General features: G+C 37.6%; 1 protein-coding gene across 3 annotated transcripts in view; it reads left to right on the forward strand.

Moving 5' to 3' along the window:
* The window catches only part of GOLGA4 (golgin A4), an 88,731-nt gene that overhangs the window by 15,139 nt on the left and 52,614 nt on the right, over window positions 1-20,978 (forward strand). For all 3 annotated transcript variants that reach the window (XM_090284498.1, XM_090284500.1, XM_090284499.1), the window contains 8 exons: window positions 523-588; window positions 6,093-6,407; window positions 8,813-8,860; window positions 11,046-11,102; window positions 18,440-18,538; window positions 18,884-19,013; window positions 19,906-20,093; window positions 20,385-20,468. In XM_090284498.1, coding sequence (XP_090140624.1) covers window positions 523-588; window positions 6,093-6,407; window positions 8,813-8,860; window positions 11,046-11,102; window positions 18,440-18,538; window positions 18,884-19,013; window positions 19,906-20,093; window positions 20,385-20,468 — 987 coding nt within the window. The remainder of the gene's footprint in view (window positions 1-522; window positions 589-6,092; window positions 6,408-8,812; window positions 8,861-11,045; window positions 11,103-18,439; window positions 18,539-18,883; window positions 19,014-19,905; window positions 20,094-20,384; window positions 20,469-20,978) is intronic.

Raw genomic sequence — 20,978 nt, forward strand, 5'->3', positions numbered from 1 at the left:
GAAAGTTGTCATAATGATGTCATTTATACTGCTGCCCCAAATGAATGAGACCCTTCTGTTTCTTGTTACCAAGGTATTTTTCAGAGCTTAGCCCAAGTAACTGCAATTTGAATATTCTTTTATTGTAGGGAACTGTTGCTATTACTTCTTTTTCTGGATAGTTTTATATTTTAATGAGTTTTGCTAATTGAAACCCTTATGTGAATTTTTTTGTGGGGGAAGAACTGGGGACATTAGAACGGGGAAAGGTGTATTATTATCTTGAAATAAATTTTGCTGCATACTAATCTTTGCTATTTAGTTACATATGTTACAGCAAAATTAATTTTCTAAAATACTTACCATACTAGTTTTGCCTTGCATGAAAACATTCTAATAAGTGAACAATTACTAATTTTGTTTGGGAAATGTATCTAATAGGTCTTGGTACTGGGCATTTGTTCTTAATAATTTTAAAACTTTAGTTTTTTGTTCCTTTTCTTCACTATGTTTTGATGTTTCTTTCTTTTTTTTTTTTTTTAGAATTCATCTTTCCAAGCCACAAAATCTCCCGACAGTGTTAATGGAAGTGAACCAGTGACTCCTCAGGTCTGTTAATTTTACTTTAAAAAATAGCAAGTCATTTCAGAGTGTTGGTCACTCTGGTTACTAGCATTTGACTTTACATTGGAACAGTGATGTTCAAATGTTTGATGCAATACGTTTGCTAAATTCAGCTTTGTTGATGGTTTCTTAGAAAAAGTTTTAAATGAAAATGGTTTTTATATATACACTAGTCATGTAAGATTCCACTATTATTCATTTAAAAAATCAGTGGTGGTAAAGAGAAAACCTTTTGAAAAAAGGAATGTAACTTTATAGTTGTAAAAGAAAATAGGGGAAGTGATATTGAAAGACATATTAAATTACATAATTCCAAAGGGGGATATGAAGGAAATGGGATCTCTTAAAGTTTGCTCTTAAATGTGCTAATGCAGAGTATTTTTCTACTAGATAATTTAGATTATCTTGGCTCATCAAAAGTTGTTTGGAGACTGGGGCTAAGTGACATTGTTTTGACTCCTTCCAAAGCAGAGAAAAAAAATTTTTTTTAAATATCATAATGATAGCAGTGTCTGAAATAAACATTTGTTACTTTGTCTTTAGTGATGATTATTATCATTAACCTGACTGTTATCTGCAGTCTCTAAATGTAGGGAAATAACATTTCTAATTCTGTGAACCTGAGCATGAACGTATACAATTTATGAGCTAAATGATTTATGAACTAAATTATGTAGACTAAACATTCTAAAGTACTGTCTAGCAAATGTATAAATTACAGCTTCCCAAACTCCATGAAAAGGTAATCTGTGAGCTGAAATCCTCATTCCTTTTAGGGATGCTGATGAGGCTCTGGCCATAGTCCAAGTCCCTGTGCCTATTGACTCTGGCCTTGAGCAGCATCCCCAATTAATCCCAAATCTTTTACAAATACATCATTTTCTATAAGTGCCACGAGATAAGGGTAAAATATTGAGAGGGATACCTTAGGAGCAAACAATCCCAGCCCCAGGCCAGTCCATGCGCCCAGGATTCCAGTGTCAGGAAAATAAAACCTTGTTACTTCTGGCTGTAAAAACCAGTGGGGTTGGGGTGGCGAAAGAAACTGCTGGTCTCTTAGGAGAGTCTGTTTAAAGGGCCTGCACGGTTCTAGAACATACACAAACCCACTCACTCTGGGAACTACCACCAAGGCAACAGCTAGAAGGGTGTCAGTTGCATATGGGTTGGGGGGTGAAGTGACTGGAAACAGGGAGAGCACTGAGCAAGCGTCCAGCAGCCAATGCCCCCTCTCTGACCCCTCTTCCACATACAGAGCCAGAAAGTGGTAAAGCGGGTTGCCTCATCCTGGCGAATACCTAAGGCTCTGCTCCATACAACTTAACAGATGTGCTAAGACAGGGAGTCAAAGCAGCTCTGCCTAATACACAGAAACAAACATAGGGAGGCTGCCAAATTGAGGAAACAAAGAATAATGGCCCACATGAAAGAAAAGAACAAAACCCCAGAAAATGAACAAAAAAAAGCGGAGGTAGCCAACCTATCAGAAGCAGAGTTCAAAACACTGGTGATAACGGTGCTTAGAGAACTCACTGAGTATGGCAAAAGCATAAGGGAAGAAATGAAGGCTTCATTAAGTGAAATAAAGAAAAATCCACAGGGAACCAACAGTGAAGAGAAGGAAGCCAGAGTTCAAATCAATGATTTGGAACATAAGGAAGAAATAAACATTCATCCAGAACAGAAATAAGAAACAAGAATTCAAAAAAATAAGGAGAGTGTAAGAAGACTCTGGGACATCTCCAAAAATGCCAACATCTAAATCATAGGGATGCCAGATGGAGAAGTGGAAGAGCAAGTAATTGAAAACTTATTTGAAAAAACAATGAAAGAAAACTTCCTTAGTTTGGCGAAGGAAATAAACATACAAGTTTAGGAAGCACAGAGAATCCTAAACCAATGGGACCCAAAGAGAGCCACACCAAGACACATCATAAAATGCCAAAGGTTAAAGATAAAGAGAGAATCTTAAAAGCAACAAGAGAAGAGAAGAGACTTACCTATAAAGGGGTTCCTGTAAGACTTGTCAGCTGATTTCTCAAAAGAAACTTGTAGGCAAGAAGGGACTGGTAATAAGTATTCAAAGTGATGAAAAAAGGGCAGATAAAGTGCTTCCCAGACGAGGTAAAGCTAAAGGAGTTCATCATTGCCAAGCCCTTATTATATGAAGTGTTAAAGGGACTATTTAAGAAAAAGAAGATCAAAACTGTGAACATTAAAATGACAACAGACTCACAACTATCAACAACTGAATCTAAAAAACAAACAAAAAACTAAGCAAACAGAACAGGAACAGAATCATAAATATGGAGATCATTTGGAGCGTTATCAGTGGGGAAGGGGAAGGGGGAGAATGGGGGGAAAAGTACAGGGAGTAAGAAGCATAATTGGCATGTACAAGATAGACCGGGGCGGGGGGGAGTTAAGAATAATACAGCAAATGGAGAAGCCAGAGAACTTACATGCATGACCGATGGACATGAACTAAGGTGGGGGGAGGGTTGCTGGTGGAAAGGGGGTACCAGGAGGAGGGGGTTAAAGGGGGAAAATTGGGAGACAACTGTAATAGCATAATCAATAAAATATACTTAAAGAAAACGAGGTAACATGGAGATGGAAAGGAATTAAAAGTAACTCTTAAGTGTCCATTTAGTTTTTTTTTTTTTTAAGACTTATTTTTAGAGAGAGGAGAGGAGGGGGAGAAAGAGAGGGATAGAAACATCCATTGTTTGCCTCTTGTACGCGCTCTGACTGGGAACTGAACCTGCAGCCCAGACACATTCCCTGACTGGGAATCGAATCTGTGACCCTTCTCTTTGTGATGTGACCCCCAGCTAACTGAGCCACAGCGGTCAGGGTTGTGTCTGTTTAGTTTTACTTACACATTGCTCCTCTCTAACCCCCATCAGTTTTTTTTTTAATAAATTATATATAAATCAGTGAATATCTTCGGTACTAGAAACCTGACAATACGTAGGTGCCAATGAAAGTGTATAGTTTTTCACACATCAGAGGGCGTGGAGGTAGTCATAAAGTACCCTTCTCTCTGTAGGAGCCTCACTGTGTATGGTCCACAGGCTGAGTCACTACACGCAAACTCGTTACTCACAGACATAATAGATGTGGCAGTTACCAAGTTTGTCAGCTTCCACAAACGAATACATGTCTTTGATATTGTTCTTTAGCTTCTGACTGACTCTTCAAGAACAACAATTTCTAGTGCCATTCAGACTTGCTCCACTTGTTTGTCCAGGGCAGTTTACAAGAAGGTTGTATGAATTGGAAAGGACTTTTTGCTTGGGTCAGAAGTAGCTGCTAATGGGACATTACTAAAGTGGTCCTTGAAGTTTTTGAGCTTGAGGATCCCTCCTTTCCCTTAAGATTATCTCCATCTCCCCAACATAAAGGTAAAACTTACACATTATGGAGGGGAAAGAAAACCGTAGAAAGTATAGGAAAATATAAAAATAAAAATCACCTAAAATCTTACCACTCTGACGTGGTTCTAAGGGTGTTTGTGTAAACATACATATAAAGTAAAATTATATGTAATTAAAATTTCTTTTTTTTTTTTTTTTCAGTTTAATAGTGTGTCTTGAACCTCCTTCCATATATTGTAGTTTATAGAATGTATCCTCTAGTGGTGAACATTCGATGGTTTCCAGTTTCTACGGTTATAAACAACCTGAGATAAATCTCTGCATATGAGGGGAGTGGGGCACATTATCCCCTCTTACTCCCCCACCTTGCTGAATACTGTAATTAATCTCTAAAATTCATGAGTAAAGTATTCCTGGTTTGCCTTTCAAATTGTATACTAAAGAGAATCTTTCTGTTTTCCTGTAACCTTTGCCTACACATGACTTCAATCTCCCCTGAGCATTTTATTCCTGGCATCATTGAGATCTTGTAGGTGACTTGGCTGCACTAATAAGAATGAGTTTCTAGGAAACACTTGTTAAATATTGACACTAAAATTAATAAATAATATTGACTGTCAACTATAATTGAAAAATTAAAAGAAAAAAGAAAATGCAATAAAAAAATACAGTAGTCCCCCTCTATATCGTGGTTCACTTATTGCAGCCTCACTGTATTGCGGGATTTTTAAAAATATTATATTTATTTAATTATTGCAGATTTTTGGCTATATCATGGGATTTTGCAGCACTGTATATGTACGTTGTTAAAGTTACATAGGTTTAAGAGTGTAGAATATATTTAAGAACATAAGTAGTGTTTATACAAGTGTGGAAAAGGTTAATAAGGGAGTGGGAAAGGTTAATAAGGGACTGGGAACGGTTTAAGTGTGTGGGATGGGTTTATAAAGCCTTAAAATATATATAAATACTAAAATAAATGTAAGGTTCCTACTTCGCGGATTTTCACCCACCGTGAGGGGGGAGGTCTAGAACGTAATACCCACGATAAGTGAGGGAATACTGTACCGTCTGCTATCACCTGAACAGACTATTGCAGCTGGATGGCCCCGGCCGGGTCACTCAGTTGGTTAGTGTGTCGTCCCAGTAAGCCAAAGTTGCAGGTTTGGTCTCCAGTCAGGGCACATACAGGAAGCAACCAATGAATGCATAAATTGGTGGAACAGCAAATCAATGTTTCTCTCTGTCTGTCTCTCTCCCATCTTCTCTGCCCCCCTCCCTTCCTCTCTAAAGTCAATTAAAAAAAAAAAAGCAGCTCAGAACAGTATTTTGAATTGTTGTGTTGCTTTTCATTGCTTTTATTCAAATTAATGTGTTATTATTTAGATTAATTAAGGGACTAGCTCTTGCTTATCACTATTTTTAACGTCAGACTTACTAAACTGTGCAGAGGGACTTGAGCTCAGACTTTTCACCTGTCCTTCATGATTTTTTAATGTTTATTTCTATTCCCAGTAGACAGAATGGTAAGTAGAGCATAGCCAGGTGTCACTAGTCCATTCTGCTTGGCATTCTCTTAGGAGCCAAATGGGCTCACTCTACCTTATCATCCCCCTCCCCCCATTTCCCTCTTTTGTTGAGAAGAGAGGAGTCAGTGCTTCTATAAAGACTCCAGTTAAAGTCCACTTGATTTCAGCCACAACTTCATACTTTACAGTATGTACCCCATTTTAGGCACTGGATATATATTGGTGGTACTGCCTCCAAGGATCTTTCTTACAGTTTAGTGATCTGTGAGGTCAGCTGGGAGAGTATGGCTTCCTTCTTTTTTACAGATGTGCAAACTGTAAGGAAGTGACTAGTGAAGGTCATTCTACTGCTCGGTGACCGACCTGGGACCTTACACCCCAGTACTCTGATTCCAGGTCCAGAACATTTTCAGAAATAATCAGGTGTCTTTTATTTTTCAGAAAACAATGTATTATGTTAAATGTTAGGAATATAAATTGAATACATTAGAGCTTTTAATAGATTATCACTGGTGATAGGTAATCATAGAAGTCTAAATGTGTATTTTAACCCACATGCTCTGTTGGGTTTTGATTACAGTCAGGTGACACACAGACTTTTGCACAGAAACTCCAGCTCCGGGTGCCTTCCATGGAGTCTTTGTTTCGAAGTCCAATCAAGGAATCTCTATTCCGATCTTCTTCTAAAGAGTCTTTGGTACGAACATCTTCCAGAGAATCCCTGAATCGACCTGACCTAGACTTCTCTGCTGCCACCTTTGATCCACCCTCTGATATGGAGAGTGAGGCCGAAGACTCCCTGGGGAATTTAGACAGCCTCAACAAAGACCAGCTGATTCAGTGGCAGCGGAGAATGGAACGAAGGTTGAATAGCTACAAAGGAAAGTATTCCGAGGTAGGAGCATAACGTTTTTGTCTGCAGGGACATTTCTTCCCCTTGTTCTCTAATTCATACGCATTATTACTGTGTGGCTTTTACTCCTTTGCTTGGCCAAACTGCTGATTCCTTAGATGTGCCGATTACTAATGGTGGGTGATCTGGCAATATCTAGTTAAAGACCCGCAGCGGCCCAGAGGCTTTGTGGCAAGACTCTTAGTAACGTTTTGGAGATTATTGTCTAGAGCCTTCTGGTTCTCCCATCCTGTGCCCTTCTGCGAGGACATCCAATGCAGAGTTATCCTCTTTCCTCCTCACACCCTTTCCCTTGTTTATCCTCTAAGTTCTGTGGCTCTTACATGATCTCTTCTGCCATCCGGGTTTTCGTTATTACAAATCCCCGTGACGTTTTAAGTAGTCTGATTTTCTGACACATTGGTTCACTCTCATTGTGCCTACTTTAAACTTTGCCTCAAATGACTCTTCTAACTTCTAACCCCCTGAGGATGACACGCTCTGATTGGTCAAAGAGAGGAAGCAGTGCTGTTCCACCTGTGTTTCCGTCTGTAGTCCGTAGCACCTTCCCTTCAGGCCGGATGGTATTAGTTGTCCTTCCCGCCCTGTGCAGTTGAAACGGTCCTTCCTAAGGAAAACCTTTCTAGAGCACGTTGCCCATGGTTCGTTTGTTTTGTTTTGTTTTACAATGCTTAAATGTTTATTGTCTTAACAGTTTGTAAATCAGCATTGTAGTTAGTTTTAATCATTGAATAATAAAGTTCAAGGTTAGTTATATAGTTAGCCATAACATCTATTTCCAGTTATGGCTACAATATGGGTAGTTTTACCCTGCACCAGAAAGAACAAAAAAAATCCTAGATGAAATATATAAAGTATCTTTTTGAAACTATTAAGTACTGACAAACTAGCAAGGAATTGTTAGGCTAAAAATCTATTGGCTGGCTGGAACCCAGAGATGTAAACAGGATATGAAAGCCATGTATCCTATGAGGCACTTGTGAAATCAGGCAACTTCTTTCTTTAAAATTCTTTTTAATATTTATTTTTATCAAAGTAAATAAAGGTCTTGATTTATTTTTGTCCAGATTTATTTTATTTTCACTAACTTATTCATGCCTTTTATGTTTGAAGCCAGGGCAACAGTTTAATTAGTAATTAAGTTTGTAAGACACTATGTATTTTATATTTTGGGTGCCATTTAATTTTGCATCAGCTCTAGTTTGTAGAATAGGGAATAGAAACTGAGTCATAGAGATTAAGTAACTTGCTTAAGATCGCATACGTAACAGTTGACGGAGTGTGATTTGATTCTGTGTCTGCCTGGCTGTTTCTGCTACTCTGTGCTACCTCAGTTAGTTACACAGCTCATTTGGGAAAAGAGCCCATAGACTTTTGTCTTTACCTTTCCTCACCTATCTGATCTTAAGGTAATACGAAGGGGAGGGTCCTTCTCTTAGGCAAAAGTTTGTGTTTGTCTGTTCTTAATCTCTGTTGCTGATGCAACTTTCATTGTTAATTGCCTCTTTACTCAAGGTTATTAGTAGAGGCATTTAGGAGGAAAATGGCAAGGCTCAGAATAGTTCCCCTAAAGCTGCAGCCTAGCTCTTCAGAGACCACCAGCACTTCTAAAGGAAGGTCTAAGTAATTAACTGGAGCCATGTGCTTATTAGCCTTCAGATTAGTAATGCTGTACAATTTATGGGTTTAAAAGATTAGTTAATTTGTGATTTCATCAAGTTGTGCTAGAATGTTTAAATATCCTAGTTGGTTAAATAGTCCAATATTTCTTCAAGACATAAGTTACTAGTTTTCATCTGTTGATTTTGAGTTCTTTTCCTAAAATTTTTTTCACAGCCATAGTCACAGATCCTACAACCAGAAGGAACTTCAAGAGATCAATCACATGGTCAAGTAAAAATTCACCAGAGAGCTTGTTAAAATGCACCTTCCTGTGTCTCCCTGCTCTTCCTCCCCCAGTTTTCATTCAGTTAGTTTGGAGTAGGGCCCAAGAATTTGTTTCTAGCAAGTTTCCAGATGATGCTGTTGCTGATGGCACTGGTGTGTGACTACCTTTTCAACTGTCATCTGCCTTTAGGCGAGTTGGCTCTAATTTCCACCTATGAATTAGGTGCTGAAATTTAAAAAGTTATGTGTCTAAGGTGAAGTCAAAAGGAGATTTGATATCTTTATAGAGTCAAGTTCTCCCTTTATTTCTTAGAAATATATTTCCTGTGTTGTTTAGTTTGACTGTATATGCATCTAATTAGTTCAAATTTGTCTTATAAAAGGATTCTTATGATTTGTTCTTTTACTTTTGTAACAAGATGTTTTAGTGGAGTTCAGAATAAGTAATTGCATTTATTTAGGAATGACTAATGTTATTGATGACCTTTTCTTCATTTTAGCTTGTAACAGCTTACCAGACTCTTCAGAGAGAGAAGAAAAAGCTACAGGTAAGTGATTTGTTGGCTGCAATACTGATTCATACATAATTTTAAAATTAGAAACAATCTTCTGGTAAGATAGTAGTATCCTCACTTGTAATAATTCTCCATAAAATAAAGTATTTAACCTGCTTTCCCATTCCTGGTGATTTGATAAAGAGAAAGGGAAGGATCCCAGAGGTTTTGCCTAGTAGGGATGGGCTTCCTGCAGCTTTGGATCCTTCAGTGCTTCCGAGGTTTGGCTTTAAGGCATGTTTGCCTCTTTCAGGCATGTTCCCTAGAGTCTCAGTCCACAGGTTGCATTTTTGTTTCAGTATTATAGAGATACACAGCCTTCAAAGCTTTCCCTTCTGTTTTTAAATGTCTGCAGACATTTCTGTTTCTTATCATAATATCAGGGGCCCAACCCAAGCATCCTCTCTTCTGCTTCCTGAGGCTGCTATTTGGGAAGCTCTTGGTTAAATGAGGAGAGAGGAAGCTATTGTAGTTCTTCTGGGTGACCCACCCTGGCCCTATCAGAACCCCCCCCCCCACACACACACTTTTCTTTTTTTTTTCTGTGTGGTTGACTCTCACTCGCGCCCCCAACTGGGGACCTGACGTGCAACCAGTCATCTGCCCTGACTGGTAATCAAACCAGCGACACTTGGCTCACAGGCCAATGCTCAATCCACTGAGCCACAGCAACCAGGGCTCACACTTTCCTTAAATATGAATTATATAGACGTGTGAGGGGGGTATGGTTCTGATATAATCCTCAAAAGGTCATCTTATTCCTAAATCCTGTGGGTCTGTTGCTTTTGTTTCTATGAATTGTCTATGGATTTTTACTTCTAGGTGTATGTTTTTCTACCACTAAGTGGCGATAGAGAATTGTGGTTGCATAGACCCAAATATGAAGAGTGTTAGAGATAAAATTCAATGACTTTTGCTTTTTTCTGTGTGTCTATATGTGCCCCTATCTGCATGCCTAGAAACCTCTTTGTTAAATAGACAGATATCCTTTCAATAGATCCAGTGAAATTAAAATTATAAAAATTGCCAACAGTATTGCCAGTGCTGTTCATATTACCTAACATTTTTTCAGCTCTTACTGGGTGCCAGGCATTATGGTGTATTTAGTCCTTAAACCTCTCCTGTGAGGAAATGAGGAAGCGATGCGGCCTGTTCATTGTTGCACAGCCTGGCAGAGGTAGGGAGGAGAGTCGGCATCCCTTCCTGGCAGTCAGACCGCAGAGCGTGTGCTTGTAAATGATGCGCTGCAGGTTTTCATCGTCCTCAGCATGGCATCTTCACGCATTTAGGGTTTGTGTATTATGCCAAACAAAGCCTGTGTTCGTGGCTTTAGGGGGAAAAGGCCTTTGGCTTTTGTTTTATTCACTTCCAGGGCCCCACAAATACCACCTAGTCACACTTCCTTGGTTCATAAGCAAACCATTTGCCTCCCTGTATCTCTGTTTTTTGTTGTTAATCTACAAAAACCAATGAAGTTCCAGATTACCCCATTTCTTTACCTCTCGTTTTTACATTGTACCAGAACATACAGTTATTTTGTTTTGTTTTTATAGACCATAACTTTTCAAGTTTTAATTTCCTAACGGTTGACAAACACCTGTCTCCTGATCCCTCCCCACCTCAACCCTAGGAAAGGAAGAATCATTCTTTCTTTCAAAATTACTCTTTTAGTTTCTTGATTTTTATGTATGATTATGAATTTAGCAATCTGTAGTTCTCTTTGCAGTTTTCTCCTGGACTTTTTTTTTTTTTTTAATACAGAAGAGGATTCTTGTTTTTAAGTCACACACACAAAATAAAGCCTTTCAAACAGGCTGGTAATTGACTTCTTCCTCACTTACAGGGTACAATGAAATAAGTTGCATTTGGAATTTGATTTAACTTAAACTCTTTTTTTATTAAATTAACATATAATAGATTTGACTTTTGTTTGGTTTACATGTGATTTGTGTAACCACTACCACAGCCAGGATGCAGAACAGTTCTATAACATCATGATTTAACTTTTAACAAATTTTCAACATGGCTGTGTCCTTAACATGTTCAGTCCTATTCTCTATCCTCATGTTATTTTTGGAGAAAGTTGTAATATTGTAAAAATAAATATTTTTGATTTGCTTTGTATTACTATGTCATGCAGTTGTTTGACCCAAGTTTATTATTTTATTTTTAACTAAAGGGTATATTAAGTCAGAGCCAGGATAAAGCACTTCGGAGAATTGCAGAACTAAGAGAGGTAAGTTGTAGTAATTCGTACTTTAAGAATAGTAATTAAATCTCTCTCTTTTTAAAAGAATTTACTTATTTTTAGAGAGAGGGGAAGGGAGGGAGAAAGAGAGGGAGAGAAACACTGATTTGAGAAACATTGATCAATTGCCTCCCAGCCAGGAACTGAACCTGCAACCCAGACATGTGCCCTGACTGGGAATTGAACTGGTGACATTTTGCTTTGTGGGACGATGTCCAACCAACTGAGCCACACTAGTCAGGGCAGTAATTAAATCTTTTATTTTTATCAGAACTATTGTATGTGCTGGGGTAGTTTCATATGTACTTCAGTAGTTATACTAGTAACTCACCAGCCCAGCCTGCAAGACCAGAGATCAAGTTTTACAATTTTTATTTGTGTGGTTTTCCTCAGGTATATATATTTTTGATGGCAGGAGTGAAATAGGAATGTCTTACTTAGCAACAGAATATCATTTATGTGCATGAGCAGTCAGTGGCAACTGTCCCTTCTATTAGGTATTTCAGGCTACTTTTTGTTTTTCCTAACCAACAATCTTTTTGGTAAAATAAAACGAAAATTTTGTTCATGGGGTAAATTTTATAGTGAAGTATTATAATTAAGGCAAATATCTGTTATTTGAAATAATGTGTTACTAATTTCTGTTTCTGTCCTGTCTTGAGAAGGGTGGAGAATATTGGCTTATATTGGTTGGAAAATAGCATTCTGTATCTCTTCTATATGACTTATGAACATTTTAAAATATTTTAATTATAAAATAAAACATACAGGAAATCATGCCTAAAAATATATAGCTTATATGTATATGGTGAACACTATTGTAACCGCCACCAAGGTAAAGAAATAGAATATTGCCAGCCACCCTGAAAGAACCTCTCTTTTCCAGCCCAATCACAACTTTCTCCCTTTCTCTAAAAGTAGCTACTCGTGACTTTTATTGTACTTCCTTGTGTCTCTTTGTTTAACTGTGCCCCCCAGACACTATAGTCTTGTCCATGTAAAAATACGTAAAAAACATCCTCACCAGGGGATATATTTATTGATTTTATAGAGAAAGGGAGGAAAGGAGAGAGAGAGAGAGAGGGAGGGAGACAGAGACAGAGACATCGATTGTTTGCCTCCTGTATGCATGGCAACCTAGGTATATGCCTTGACCAGGGATCGAACCTGCGATGCTTTGGGGTACAGGACAACACTTGAACCATCTGAACCACCCGGCCAGGGCTAAAAATATTTTTGAAATGTCTTTTAAGTCTTTAAATCTTACACATTCCTTCATCCCTTTGTTTTTTCTTTACTGTTCATCTGTTGATGAATCTGCTGATAAATTAGAATGTCCAAAATTACTCACTTGCCTTATCCTAACATTATAAACCAGCAGTCTTGGTTTGTAATGCCACTATCAGTTATGATTACTGAAATTAGTTAAATACATTTTTATATGATATTCCCATTCTTTCACCATTTAAGAAATCTTTTTTCGTAGCTCTGCTGTTAGGTAGTAAGCCATTACATGTGTATTATTTCCCTGTTAATCCTTGTGGCATCTGTAATGTTTGCCAAAAAAGGAGACGCCCTACGTTCTCTCACTTCCCCGAGCCTGTCCACCACACGCCCCCTAACCCTCGTGCGTGTTTCTCTGAGTACTAGCACTCCTGTTATGCTGTCTTCCAAGTCAAACTGGAAACGTGGAGTGTTACGCGGAGTAGGAGTTTAGGTTTTGTTACTTCTCAGTCCCTGTATCTCACCAGAAAGAAAGTGCTTTTAAACTTAGAGGGAGCAATAATATGGTGCTTTTCCCCTGAAGGTTTTTCTATTAAATTAATATCTTTTCACTTATTATTATTCTTTTGCTTGTTGTCTTTTATTTTGACAATAAATGAACTATGTTAACTAAGGAGTAGGTATATATTCTATTTCTGTAAGAAATTAAATGCCTAGATTTTATACATAGTTATATGTAGTAATGGGGAGCAGGAATATTGAAGTTCATGGAGTGTAGATTAGATGTCAGGCATCAGGTTTTGAGGGTGTTTATGGTAATAGTATTGCAACTGGAGACATAGACCTGTTTTTTTCTCTCCTGCTGCTCAGTCCTTCTCCACTAGGGGTCCCTGACTGAGGGAGCTATTCTCAAGAAAATACTGAGTGGGCCACAAACTTCTATTTTATTAATAGATGGATAAGTACCCATGCGATATTTCTCGTTGCTGGCTCACGCTAAGTATAGGCCTTCTATTTGTTTTGTCTCTAATTTAATAGAATCAATATTCTTAGGCATATCAGTGGGAAAAGAGAAAGGGCCTGCTTTGCCAGCAAGCTTAAGCTAAGCTTACCTACTCAGTTGCAGGCATTGAGGGATTTAGAGAACTAAGTCCCTTGGCTGAAGGCATACTCTGCCAAGATTTGTGGTAAGAAGTAGATGTACTGATTCTTCAAAGAAGGTGGTGTGAGAAACGCTCACAATAAAAATGGGAACACAGGACTTCAGCAGCAAATGAGGCGTTTTTTCACGGGTCTGCAGAGTTGGTCACAGCCAGTGAGAGGCATGCGTATCTGAGTGGAAAAAGCCAACTGGTTTTATCCTAATGCGCGTTACTACCCCCCCCCCCCCCCCCACCGCCCCTGTTTTTCTGTTAGCTGGATACTCTGGAGTTATAATCTAACACAGTTAACCAAGGGTAGTGATTAAGGGTAATCTGGTTATAGGACTGTCTCCAGCTCTCCCTTGAAGATTCCCTAACTTGTTTGCTGAGTGGTCTAGCTACATTTCCCATTTCCCTGTGTTTGGTGACAAATATCTTCCCCCCTTTCATCTCAGAGACATTTGCGATGAGCTACAGAATGTCATTCCTTGACTTGTATACTAATATTCTCTCTTTGCTTTTCTGTTGACTGAGAGACTGACCCTCTGATTCAAGATTGAATTACAGTTGTCCTGAGCTGTTAACTGTCTCCTGTTGGTTTGAGAGTCACAAGTTTCTTTGTCCCTTACAGTGGGGCTCTTTGAATAATCTGGATGCTGCCAATCAGTTTGCAGCCCTACCTCCCCTTTTTGGGAGCTGGTGAGGGGTTGAGGGAACATGCAGAGGTAAGGTATTATAGATAGAATTAAAGGATTATAGTGTAGTATAAATCCATAACTTTACTCAGTAACTTTATCTTCCTTTCTTAGGGAATATTTATCAGAGCCACAGATTGAGTTTTAGTACTGAAAAAAATTTTTTTTTTAAAAACTGATTTGAGAGCTTCTAGAGATTGCTCATATTCTTTGACTTGTGGCCCCCTTCCTCCATCTTCAGAGCCAGCAGTGTCACATCTCCCTGACCACACTGGCATAGTCACTTATCCCTTTCTCTCTGAACTCAGTCAGGAAGGGTTCTCTGATCTTAAGGATGACCCGTATGATTAGCTAGGTCTGCCCAGGTAATCCAGGAGAATCTCCCATCTCAAGATCCTTAACTGAATCACAGGTGCAAATTTTTATAATATAGTCTGGTTTGTGGGATTAGGACATGGGATCTTTGGGGAGGGGGGTCTTTCTCCTGCCTGCCACACTACGTCTAGTGAAAGTAATCAGTGAAATGGCTGGGGGACAGCTAATAAGAAAAGGAGAAGCAAGGATTCTAGAGCACATACTGTAAATTCTCTGGAATATATCGAACCTATTTTTGTAGTAGCTAAGATATATTTCTGAACTGTTACCCTGGCTCCAGTTACATAAAGGAAAATTTACCCAGTAATTTATATGTAAATACAAAGTAAGTGAGAGTTTTAGATACTTTTAATTTTGTTCATGGAGAGAAAAATTTCCTTTAACTAGATGATATAACCCATAAAATCATGATTACCACTTAAACATTTGGAATGATATGTCATAAAATGTTTCTTTGGGATTAAATTCTGAATAGAAGCTGTACAAAGTTTCATTAGTACTTTTATTGATTCAGACAGAGCAAAATGGGTCTAATACCTTTATTTTGCTATATTAAGATATTCAGAAAGTATTTTTTAGTACTTTTATTACTTCCCCTTGTGGTTATGAGTATATGTGTGATTAGAATCCATGAACATCTCTGTCTCTCCTAGTATCTTCTGGAGGACAAACAAAACAACCTCCTTACATAGGCAACTATTATGTCAATACATAGCATGTTAGGTATTTTTTTTATGAATAAGATAAAGAAGTAAAAAGGTGAGTAGAAACATTTCCAACAAATACCCTGTGACTTTCTTTGCCTGATCTTGAAACTTATAACACAAACAGATATGCTGTGCAAATTATGAGCTCATCTAAGTAGAGAGGGTTTTCTGATTCCCTTTTAAGGTCAGTTAAAATGGGTTGTCTTAGATGTCTCCTCCTTTATCTGTCCTTGTTCTGGGTATGGCATGTACTTTTTGAGCCTAGAGGCTCATCCACATGCAATTTGTTTTAAGTAGTTGCTATTCTCAAAGCCGACTTCAGGGAGAGAGGGTTCATATTTCTGCAGCTTGAAATCACCTCAACATAATGGGTAACGTAAGACTGAGATTTAAAAAAGAAAGTGAAATAAAGGTATTTGATACATTCCACTCATCAGAATCTCTCTCTTAGAAAGTAATCAGAAAGACCTTGCAAAATTTATGCATAAAAATGTTAATCCCAGGGTATACCATAATTTGGAAACCATTTAGATCAGCAGTTCTCAACCTGTAAGTCGCGACCCCTTTGGGGGTCGAACGCCCCTTTCACAGGGGTCGCCTAAGACCATCAGAAAACACATATATAATTACATATTGTTTTTGTGATTAATCACTATGCTTTAATTATGTTCCATTTGTAACAATGAAAATACATCCTCCATATCAGATATTTACATTACAATTTATAACAGTAGCAAAATTACAGTTATGAAGTAGCAACGAAAATAATGTTATGGTTGGGGGTCACCACAACATGAGGAACTGTATTAAAGGGTCAGGGCTTAGGAAGGTTGAGAACCACTGATCTAGATGGTCATTAGGAGAATTATTCAATTAGTTGTCATATTTAGTAATATTATAGAGTCATTTATTATTTTGTTAAAAAGTGTAATTATATTACACTTCAGTATCTTATTCCTGTGACTTGAATAGGGTTTAGTTTAAGCAGTTAACTAAAGGGAGCATTATTGACTATATTCAATGGCAGGTAAACTAAAGTTGAAATGTTTTTGAAATCTTTACTGATTTAAACCTAAATTAGAACTACAATTTATTTAGATTTCTTAAAGAGTTACTTTTCTCCCATAGGCTTACAAGTTTAATAAAATAGTTTGGGTGATTGAGGTTGATATATAAACTATCAGATGATAGTAAATCTTGAACATATTTTTTTGTCTCTTCAGTGGTTAACATGCAGTTTTTTTCCCTCTAGTAAGATACTGAATTTTAAGATTGGACTTTAGGGGCACTGGTTGGTCAGCTCAGTTGGTTAGAGCGTTATCCTGATACTCCAAAGTTGCAGGTTCGATCCCTGGTTAGGGCACATATGAGAGACAACCAATGAACGCATAGATAAATGGAACAACAGAGCAGTGTTTCTATCTGTCTCTCAGATCAATCAATCCATCAATAAAAAAATTTTTTTAAAAGATTGGGCTTTAGAATTAATACTTGGCATCACTTCTTAAGGCATTTAATCAAGTTGTTAGAGTGTTTTAAAAAAATTCGAAACCTTGAAACAATGATATAAATTGAGACTTTTTTTTTTAATTTTTAATTTTTGGTTTTTCAATTACAGTTGTCCCCTTTTCCCCCAATTTCTCTCCCCCACCCAACCCACCCCCTCTCCTGCAAATTGAGACATTTTTATGGGTTGTTAGGGATGTTGTGTAACGGAGTCTAGTATGGTAGGATATAGAAAATTATTTAGAAGAAATGAATTTTAAAGAAAGCGAAGGATCACATTATTGCTAAGGAAATATGCAGAGGTTTCAGACTAAAGAATTGGGCTGTGTAGTCATGGAAGACAGTTCTTTCCAGACTTGGTGGGTTTTGTGGATTGAAAAATTATCTCCATTTCCTTCTAGAAATGAAGGACAAGAGAATTGTCATACAGCTACTTTTATTTTTTTCAAGTATAGACATCAAGAATAAGGAGCCAGATTCTTCTTTGTCTTTTCATGAAAGAGAGTTTTTATTAATAACAAAAAATTAGGAAGGACATATTTTCAGCTCTTTAACTGGAAGATTTGGATCTAAAGAAAGCTCTCTAATTGACCTCTCTTTCATATTTCACCATCGGTCCATGAAAACTTCATTCTGGACATGTTCTGGTTGGAAGACCAGCATTAGGAGACTACTTGGCAGTGAGGGGAAGTCAAGCCAGGAGCCTTTAGTGAGAAAAAAAACAGTAAACAATGTGCTTAGAGATCTTGGGCAGCGTGGGTGTGGTGGGTAAGAGAGGACAGCCAGTGCCTCATTGTTTCCGAATTAGTAAATCTGAAACAATGTAAGAAGAGGGCATTGCTTCTAAGTCCTTGGAAATGTTTTGTGAGGAAAATTTTCTAGCAAATGTGTGAAGGATGGATCAAGTCAGAGGAACACTTTAGGTAAGAAAAGTAGGAATCCCAGAAAAATACAGGTGTTTTGATGGGATATCTTAAACGTCTAGAAGTTCGTGTCTACCATGCCAATGGAGCAGTGTCAGGGAGAAGCCCTGAGGACACAGGACTGAGCCCAGGGGGTGGATGCCCACAGACGGAATGGGGGAAGGGCAGGGTGACTGTAAGAGACGAGGTATAGACGGGAGCCCTGCAGCCGGCGGAAGCAGGTACATGGAGACTGTCATTATTGGTGACTGCTGGAGCACAGAGGTCAAGATCACTGGATTTAGGTAGCAAGGCTCATTAATGACCTAAAGAGAGAAGCATTTTGAGTAATTTCAGGAACTTGAAATTTTACTGTCTGGTCATGAACTAGTTGAAAATTTTCATGTATTGGAAGGAGGAAGGCACCACTGGCTATCTGTTTGGAATATAATGATTTAAATTTAGATAAAGTGATTATAAGGTAGCACAGCAGTGAGATGTCCTAAGTATGATAAAGTTTAATTTTTTATTCTCAGTTCAGCAGTCATTACAGTTACAAAATATACTTCTTGGATCTTCATTTTCTTTAAGAATCAAAATTATTTGCTGCTGTAAACACTTTTAAATGTTGATTATTTTTACATAATTGTTGCTGATACTTTATCTTAAGAGGAATGCAAATCTGGATTGATTATGTTTTTAAATTTTGAAAACTTCAAGTCTGTATTTTTTGTTTTATGCTGAGGACTATTTATAAAATCCTTTATGTTTTAGGAGCTCCAAATGGACCAGCAAGCAAAGAAACATCTCCAAGAGGAATTTGATGCATCGTTGGAAGAAAAAGATCAGCATATCAGTGTTCTCCAGACTCAGGTAAAAGATTAAAAGTTTGGAATTTTTGGATAAAGAAAAATAAAGAGGTTTTGATGGGTTATGTTGTAGGTTCCAGATGTTTTAAAAAATGGTGTATTTTTAAAACTCTTTGCTATTCCTTAGTTAATTTTAAGGATAATTATTGATTTACTGTCTTTTGGCTAACTATGATATTATTGAAAATAACAAATATGAAAATCAATTGCATTGGGAGTAAACCTTTTAATTTTTTCCCTCAATATAGCAAAAAGGGTATAATTTACTCTGTCTTCTCTGTTTTAAAGAAAGTACTACTGCCATATTTTCTTTTGAATCATTTTTTCTAATGAAGCATATTTTTTTCAGGTTTCCCTTCTGAAACAACGGTTACGAAATGGCCCCCTGAATGTTGATTTACCAAAACCACTCCCTCAGATGGAACCACAGGCTGAAGGAGCGACTAAAGAGAACACAGAGGGTGATACAGAAGCAGTAGGTAAGTTTCATCTTGTCTAACTGTTAATTTAAAAATTAGAGCAGGATGCTGAGTGATTCTAGGGTATGAGCTAATAGACATGGGCTGAGATAGAAGTAAAGTGTTCTTGATCTTAACATTTCCAGAGAGATGCAAGAGTTTTTGTTGTTTTTGGCTTTGTTGTTGTTATTCAGGAGAAAGTAACTAATTATTTTAAGACTTGAAAGTCTGAGTAGTAGCCTCAGACTTTCACTGTAATTGAAACCACTGTTTTATTGACAGTAATAGTTAGGTTTCATATAAACAGGTTAGTTCTGTTTAACATTAATTAATATGCAGTTTGTGATTGTTTATAAGTTTTTAAATAGTATTACTTATATATTTTTGCGTTCAAAGATGTCCGTGTTTGCCCTATTATTTGCTATCTAATTGGAAAAGAATAGTTACCGGTAAATCTTTTCTTAAAATCCATTTACAGTCCTCCCTATTCCTTGAGGCTTTGAGGTACATATTCAATGATATTTCCACTTTTTATTTACCAGCAAGAGATTTATGATAAACTTTGATCCAGCCAAAGCCACAGTAAGGTGCTGAGCAGCTGTTTGAGTGAGGGGCCTTGAAATTCTCAAGGTGTAAAAACTTCGCTCATTACTGTAAGGAGGTGGAGAAAGGTGTGCTTAACAGAACTCGTTTCTGGAAGAGATTAGAATACATTGGAAGGAGTACTTTATTAACGCGTTTGGGATGGGATCTACGACACAGGAAGGGTTCTCCTCTCCTGTTGATCCGGCTCAGAGAACAGCAGAATGTTGGTGTAAGAATACAGTCCTGTGTACTAACAGAATTCACTTTCCCCAGGGAGTACTTATATTCCTTACTGACTCTCCTGCTTATACTGTTTTATTGTTAACAGGTGGAGATGGATCTTCTGCTAAAACACTGGAAATACTTGAGCAGAGAGTTAAGCGTCAAGAGAACTTACTGCAGCGTTGTAAGAAAACAATTCAGTCACATAAGGAACAATGTACGCTATTAACCAGTGAAAAAGAAGCACTGCAGGAACAGCTAGATGAAAGACTTCAAGAGCTAGAGAAGATGAAGGTAAAGCAGCAGTGAGTTGTGTTTAAGGGAGCCCCATAAAGCGAGATCCATAGGCCCCAGCGTGGCTGGCGCCTCCTCTGCAACGCCTTCTCCCTTCCTCCACAGCCAGCGTGGCCGAGGGCTCCCAAGTGCCCTGCGCTTCCTAGTGTTTACGTCCGTTTGGGACGTCCTGTGTACTTTCCTCCTAGACTATGAGAAGTATCCAAATTAGATAAAATATTTAGAGTTCTCATATGAGGAGAAGCTTTATTAGAGATGGAAATGAATTTTAAAAATTTTTAAAATTTTTAGGAGCTCCATATGGCTGAGAAGACTAAACTTATCACTCAGTTACGTGATGCAAAGAACTTAATTGAACAGCTTGAACAAGATAAGGTAAAAAAATACTTATGATACTAAAATTTGACAGGGGGCCCCAAAATTCACTTTTGGAAGCAATCAGAAACATTCGGATTTCTGCTTTCCAGAATTATTGCAGCTGCTTCCATGAAACATCTCTTTGTTTTAATTTCTAGATTTATATAGCTGTTAGCATTAGTTTTGTATCATGTGAAGCTGATTCTCTATGATTTCTGGATCCTAGTCAGTATTTTGATTTCTAGATTAGAATAACTGTTGCAAAGGAAATCTGTTTATAGTACATAACATGTTTCAGAGAAGTTATTTATAATTAAGGCATTGCTGAATGTGAATGATTAATGTATTATCTTTCAAATACAATGGAAATAGAATAATCTTTCAGATAAATTGCCTAAAAAATAAAGAAATGGTACTATATAATTAACATAAACGGAATGCCATTGGTAGAGTTGGATCCACAGCGGTAGCTATGTTAGCAAAGACAACTGAAAAATTCATGGGCAAATAGTTTTGACTTAACTCATT

This window comes from Furipterus horrens, unplaced genomic scaffold (assembly GCF_987537825.1).
Source record: "Furipterus horrens unplaced genomic scaffold, mFurHor1.1.pri manual_scaffold_7, whole genome shotgun sequence".
In the NCBI taxonomy this organism is placed as follows: Eukaryota; Metazoa; Chordata; class Mammalia; order Chiroptera; family Furipteridae; genus Furipterus; species Furipterus horrens.